This window comes from Phodopus roborovskii, unplaced genomic scaffold (assembly GCF_943737965.1).
Source record: "Phodopus roborovskii unplaced genomic scaffold, PHOROB, whole genome shotgun sequence".
Lineage (NCBI taxonomy): Eukaryota > Metazoa > Chordata > Mammalia > Rodentia > Cricetidae > Phodopus > Phodopus roborovskii.
Genome location: NW_026126618.1, coordinates 9,654,695 through 9,661,855, shown reverse-complemented (window position 1 = coordinate 9,661,855; position 7,161 = coordinate 9,654,695). Strand labels below are relative to the sequence as shown.

General features: G+C 43.5%; 1 protein-coding gene across 1 annotated transcript in view; it reads right to left on the bottom strand.

Annotated features, from left to right (window-relative positions):
• Positions 1-2,167: 2,167 nt before the first annotated feature.
• Positions 2,168-7,161, bottom strand: part of Poc1b (POC1 centriolar protein B) — a 90,507-nt gene continuing 85,513 nt past the window's right edge. The window contains exons 11-12 of the mRNA XM_051206371.1: positions 5,457-5,672; positions 2,168-3,086 (exon numbers count right to left, since the gene is read on the bottom strand). Of these exons, the coding sequence (XP_051062328.1) occupies positions 2,982-3,086; positions 5,457-5,672 (321 nt within the window). The 3' untranslated portion in view covers positions 2,168-2,981. The remainder of the gene's footprint in view (positions 3,087-5,456; positions 5,673-7,161) is intronic.

Here is a 7,161-nt window from a genome sequence, read left to right as displayed (position 1 = left end):
GAACGTGAAAGTAGGAGGGTTAGGACTTCAAGGCCAGCCTGGGCTACAGGAGACCCTGTCTCAAAACAAAACCACAGCTGAGAGGGAAAGGGTCTCAGTTATGGAGCCCTGGCTGGCCTGGAACTCGCTATGTAGACAGAGCTTGTCTCAAGGTCACATATCTCCTCTGCTTCTGCCTCACAAGGACTGAGATTAAAGACATGAACCGCAATGCCCAGCCAAAAAACCTCTTGATAGGCATCACCAAATGTCAGGCCCCAGTCACCACATCCCTTGGCTAGTTGTCACCATTTCAATGAAGTGACTGCCTTTCCTCCCATGGCTCAGATCCAACCACACTAGGAGTGACCACCGTTCATCCCTTCAGCAAGTCTTTTTCAGAGTGTACAAAATACCCGATCATCTCTCCATTTGCTGAATAATCCAAGCCACTGCCATCTCGTGCCTAGGTCACTCCAGGGCACCAGTTGTCTCCCACCCTCCGGTGGCCCCTTCGCACCTGCACAGCTGGCTAGAGTTGTTCTTAAAAAAACCTGTGTCAACAAAGCCTTTGTCTCATCCAGCCATGGTGTGGCACAGACCTGTCATCTGAGTGTTCACCAGGCTGAGGCAGGAGGCTAGCTGGGTTACCGAGAGAGACTGTCTAAAACGCAATTGCAACAGGGTGAGCCTGGTCCCATCTCTTTTGAGCAATGGCTCAAATCTTAACTGCTCATTATCTGCCCAACCCCGGCCCCGATTGGTTCCTCCATCTGGATCATCTTCATTATCTCCCCTCTGGCTGTAGGGCGTCCTTACCTCCCTTGATCGGAATTGTTTGCCTTGAGGGAGTTCTCCAAATGTTCAGCTCCTGTTCATTTGCAGACTCCTGGACAGAAGTAGGAACCCTCCCAGCACTTCCGGTCCCTAGGTAGGGCTTCCTCCATGACACCCACTGTCATCTGACCTGCCTACCTCTCCTGCATACCTGTCTTCCAGGCAGGAATTCTGCCTTGCCATTTCCTGATAGTACTCTGGAGCTGAGACCAATGCCCAGACTGTAGAGGGCCTGCACATCGAAAAGCATTTTGGGAAGTTAGTTGTGAATTTCTTCCTCCTCTGCTCGCGCAATGGCTCCTGAGCAGCCCATTGCAAGAATCTAAGTTTCAAGTGAGTTATGTGAGAGACCACCAAAGGAACCAACTTGCCACAGTTTGATACCATCACTTTCTCCTTTAAAACCTCTTCAGCCAAATGCCTGTTAGCGCTCTAAGAGGAGATACTCCAGTTAGCAAGGACAGTGTGCTGGTGCTGAAGGCCAAGGACATTCCTTAAGAGCTAGAAAGGGGAGGGGGGTGTAAAATGACACTCTTGAAAAGGTTCCAGGGTGTTTTTATTCTCATCATCACCTTTTATCAAGGTTCTGTGGTGTGTGGCCACCTCAGGTGGCCAGAAGCAGCTGAAGCTGGGTCAGTGGTCCCTAAATGGAGGCCTTGGGCCACCAACACAATCACCTTCACTTGTGGCAGACACAGGGCACAGCACAGGGCCCCTTCTGGAGCTGGTGAGTCATACGCTCTAGAGATAAGGCTGGGGAAGCCGGGAGCTCTCCGAGTTTGCCACACGTACGTACTGCAGTCTAGCTGAGTGCAACGATAGCATTTCTAGGTTTTAAACATTTTTGGTTTCAAAGAATTTTTTTTTTTTTTAAGAGAGAAGCGTCTTTATTGTCTGAAGCACAAAAAAGAGTAAACAAAAGTTAGTATTACAGTTCATTTTTTATGTAGTCTTCTCAATGAACGTATAAAAATACAAGGCCACTTAGTTTTGTGAGCTCGTAAAAAAAATGTCTAGACAATCACACAGGACAGAAAAAGCATTTACAACATACAGTGACGTAGAAGATAAAACCAGCTCCTAGGTATAGGATGGAAACTACGTGGAGAAAGGCTTCTCAGTTCTCACACTGCCAGGACTTCATTTTCTGTTCCTTTTCAGTCCACAAACAGCATCTGCCCCTGTTACACACGCGTGTCTGGCTAGCTGCCTCGAATTTGCCTTTTTTCTACTCTGATTTTCATTTTAACATAAAGAAATATTCTTAATTTGTAACCAAGGTCTTTTAGAACTCACTTTCATGTCAAGTCATAATTCATTAAAATAAAAATAGAAGATGCATTCTTTAAAAAAAATAAAAATAGACTTAGTCAGCCACCAGCACTGCCCTAAGTAATAATATACATGATTCATATATATACGTGAGTATATATTTTTTTATCATTTTGGCTTTTTAACACACTGGAATCACACAAACATAATCTCTGTGAACTTTAATCACAAAGTTCAGTATGACCTAGACCACTCAGTGTGTTCGTCTGTAACTCAAGCCTCCTGTGCTTCTCCCGGAAAATGAGGAAAACTCCTGCTCTGTTATGTGTGCCCAGCTCCTAACTAAGCTCCCTCTTGCTGTGGATAGTCTCTGTGAGTACCTTCTCAAAGCAGTTTTTCTGGCCTGAAAGAAATACGGGGTGGCTCAATAACACATTCCCTCCATGTAAGATGCTGTTTGAAAGGAAGTGAATTATTTCACATGGAGGGTGTGTTCACCTAAGAATTACATTCATTATCTTCAGAAATTGCCTGGACATGGTCAATCTGAAATGATTTAACAATGAAATCTAGAGGTCTGGTTGCTTTCCTGGTGGGGCTTTGCACTTTATATAAAACCTGACATTTCAAATATTATGGGGCTGGGGGATTTAAATGCATTTATAACTTTATTAGTGCAATTATAACTGGGAGGCGCTTAAATTGATCCTTGACATTGATTCATGTGTTTAAGTTAGCTCTTAGAAAAATGACTTTGACCTCTTGCTCTGTTACTCGCCCTCTGAAGAAGCTGTGGTAATGAGTGCATGGTGGGGGGGTGGACCGCCTCTGCTACCTGCCCGACCGTGTGAACACTTCTTCGTTTATTGGCCTGTGCTCACACACTCTCTTGGTCAAGTTCTCTGCTGGATGACACTGAAAAGCTTTTGCTGATTCTCAAGGCAGCCTTTCAGCTTATCTTCGGTCAAAGTCAGCCGCTGCTCCAGAATTGAAACGGTCTGGGGGGGAAAGAGAAGGGTGACCCCGTCAGTGCTTTAGAGCGATGCCTGCAGCTCCACGGCACATCTTGCTGGACTTGGGTATCCATCACCTGCCCCCAAATTGGCTAAAACATGGGCCCCAGTCTTACTGTGCTGTTGAGCCCAGGCACAGAGCAAAACATTATCAAGTACTAAAGAAGTTGAAACAAAAACAAAAACCCAACCCAAACAAAACAATTGGTGTGCATGGATGGCCATGAATTTGGGAAACGCCCTTCCATCTGAGATCCTGTCTTCCAGGCCATAGCCAGCGTTCTAAACGACACAGGTGAGCTACAGATTCCCTACTGCTGACATGTCACCACTGGCCATCTTGTCACAGTCCATTCTGCAGTGAAACATCCCTACAGCACTGCAGACTGATGGAAGTGACATTACTATAAAAACACCACGATGGCCAGCGGCTCCCTCGTCCAGGTAAGGGCACTGGCGGCATGGTTGGAGAACTAAAGAGCAAGTGTCTAAGCTGCTGGGCACCAAGGACTTGGCAGAGCCTAGCTCTCCTAACTCCTTCAGCCTAAGTTCACATCCTCATGACAATACAGTCATAGGTTGATGTTAAATTTGGGGGAAATAATTGTGATATTGTCCACTTGCTTATAACTTCTCTTAAAAAAAACAAAAACCCAAAACTCAAAGCCCAAAATCAACAGCCGGGGGTGGGGGGGGGTGGGGGGGTGGTAGTGACGAATATCTTTAGTCCCAGCCCTGGTCTAGAGTGAGTTCCAGGACAGACAGGGATACACATAGGAAGCCTGTCTTGGAAAAACAAAAACAAAACAAAACAAACAAGTAAAATCAAACAACTCAACAACCCCCTTTTCATTATAAACTAATACAGACCAGGAAGCCACACAAAACGTATGTGTTACTTAGCAGTTCCCTTAAGAAACCAGTTGTCACAATTTTACCTTTCCCTGTCTATACCAGCTGACCTTTATAACCACTTTCTTATATCTCCTTGGAACCACAACTTCACGTTGCCAGTTTCAGGTCTTGGCATGTTACTTTTAACCCACAACTTCACACCTCTGTCTGCCTTTCTTTTCTTGGCAGTCAACAATCAGCAGGTTCAGGCCATTTGTACATGCCATTTACAATAATCTATACTTCGGGACTACACTGTTAGGATACAGCTCAGCCTGCTAGCTTCCTCTGCAGATCCTGTGACTAGCACTAGGTTCCTAACCCTTAGTCTGACCAGAGCCACTGGTGATGTATTTTGTCACTAGAGGACACATTGGTAATGCCAGGTGTATCCCCTTCAGTGATGGTTCAGGGACGAATCAAATGGGGAAATGGAAGTGATAATCTATCATTAACATTTTTTCTTAATTGATATATTATATAAATAAGAGTTCCTACAATATTTCTAAGAGTCCAGTGGTAGATGCAGAGTCAGTGTTGACAACAGAGGTAATTCTATACAGGAGGTATTTGGGATTGAAATATTTATTCGGGGCAAGAAACTGACGTTGCTCTCTCTCATACATTTACTCCTTGCTCTGAATGACTCATGGCAATGTGTGCACTGACCAATACTGTACACAGCAAAGATTAAGTGTACACAGTGAGGAGGACAACAGATGTCTCCAAAGGACACAATCAGCGGACAGGGCAGAGAAACTATGATTGCATCCTTTTCAACACAAGACTTCCCTTACATTAGGTATGTATCTCTCAAGAGCTGGGAGATTTTCAGAACAACATTTAAGGAATGGTACTTCTTATTGGTAAAGGCCTCAAGACTGGCTATGATTCTAAAATGGACAGACAAGCCATCTCCCTGGGAAGAAACTCTGGAGAGAGACATCACACACTCAGCAGGCAGAGGATTTTCAGTGAAACACTATAAACTTTGGCAATATTTTGTACTACAAAGGAGTGTTGGCTTACAATAAATTTTTCTTATGCTATTTGATATTTCTTAATAAATGACTAATATACATATACTACATCACAAATTCAAAGGATGAAACATTATTGCTTAAAACCAAATACCATTTATAGCACAAAGTACCACTGCTATTTGCACAGGTGACACAGGATGCCAAAGAGAGCCCAGGATGCTTTGTACACACACACACATGAGAGAGAGAGAGAGAGAGAGAGAGAGAGAGAGAGAGAGAGAGAGAGAGAGAGAGAGACAGAGAGCACTTCTGAGATACTTTGTACAAATTTGCTCAGAATACTATAGCCCTAAGTGTCTTGCTAATGACAATTTGAGTCTGCCTTGCCAGTAAGAACCACCCCTCTTCCCTAGCCTCACATCCTGCTATGCCCAGGCCTGCTCTACACATCTTACCCTAAGGCAGAAGGTCAACCTACCTGTGTTAAAACATTGAGCTGTTCCATGATGTGTTCTAGGGCATCAGTCACAGCAAGAGGTACACTTCTTTGGCTGTCAAAGGGAAGGTCATTTAAGTCTTCTGCTTTCTTCTTCACAGTTGTTGATGCGCAGTCTGGTATTAAGGAAGGGTTCAAGAAATACCCAGAAATGTCTTCACCCTTCTCAGGCGCAGCTCGGCTAGTGGAATCCGTCGTCTTTAAATGCCACGGAAAAGGCAGGGGCAATTAGAGTTTCCAAACTTAAATAACACATACACACATATGCATATATAAATATATATCTAACAGTTCCAGATTACAGTGAATCATTTATCTTCTTCTTTACATAACAGAATTATAAATTACAATTACAATGGAGAAACAAAGCTAACAATAAGTAGAAAAAAATTTACAATGTTCATTCATCTTCTGTGAAGCACTTCCAATATGCCTGTCTCATTAGGGGCTTTTCCATTTAAAAAGGTTGCGGAAGCTGTGTGTTGGTGGCGCTGGCCTTTAACCCCAGCACTCGGGAGGCAGAGGCAAGCAGATCTCTGTGAGTTTGAGGCCAGCCTGGTCTACAGAGTAAGTTTCAGGGCAGGCTCTAAAGCTACACAGAGAAACCCTGTCTCCTTGAAAACAAAGAAAAAGATTGCCAAATGAAGTTTATTTTTCAGTCTAAAATGAACTTCTTCCTCTATTAAGATGACTATTAATTCCACCCCCCCAAAGGAAAATAACAGTTGCTGGTGAAGATGCAGAAAATGTAAGTTGTCACCCTTCACTGGGAAAGCATGAACCGCTGAAGCCGCCATGGGAGGGAGGCTTGGTAATTCCTCAAAACATTAACCATAAAATTGCCATGTGATCCAGCAACCCCACTCCGCAGTACACATCCAAAGGGACTGAGAGCAGAGGCACAGGAGTCCAGAACCCCAACATCCATGGCGGCCATCCTCACAACAGCTTAAAAGGGACCTGACCCATGGGGCTGGAGAGATGGCTCAGTGGTTAAGAGCACTAACCGCTATTCCAGAGGACCTGGGTTCAGTTCCCAGCACTGTCATGGCAGCTCACAATGTCTGTGACTCCAGTTCCAGAGGACCCAATACCCATGGCAAAACACCAATGACATTAAAAAAAAAAAAAAAAAAAAGAAAAGTGTGCAGACAAAATGTGGTACAAACTGCTAGTGAAACTGTATTCGCTGTGAAATGAAATTCTGATAATTCTACCACGGGGGGGGGGGGAACCTTAAAAACATTACGCTAACTGAAGTAACTAGACAAGCAATGACCCATGAACTGAACGCAGTATTTCAAACAGAGTCAGGGATGAAAGTTACTAGTGTCTGGGAGAAAGGGTAATGATATTTATTACTTAATGGGAAAAAAAAAAAAAAAACCCAAAACTTTCTGTTTGGGATGCCAAAAAGTTGTGGAAATGAACAGTATGAACAGTGGAGACAGAACGTAGTGAGTTTTGTGAATGCATCCCCAGTAAACCAAAAAGTGATTAAAAAAAAAAAAGTTACTTCTTTGTTACATATAACTCACTACAATCAAAATCCCCCCAATTAAATAACGGCAAACTACTAGAAAACAAACTTAAGAAACTAATTGCATTTAGAATAGCATAAAAAAGTAAAATATTTAGGGACTGATTAAACAAACTGTAAGCCACCACTAAATGGAATTAAAACTCC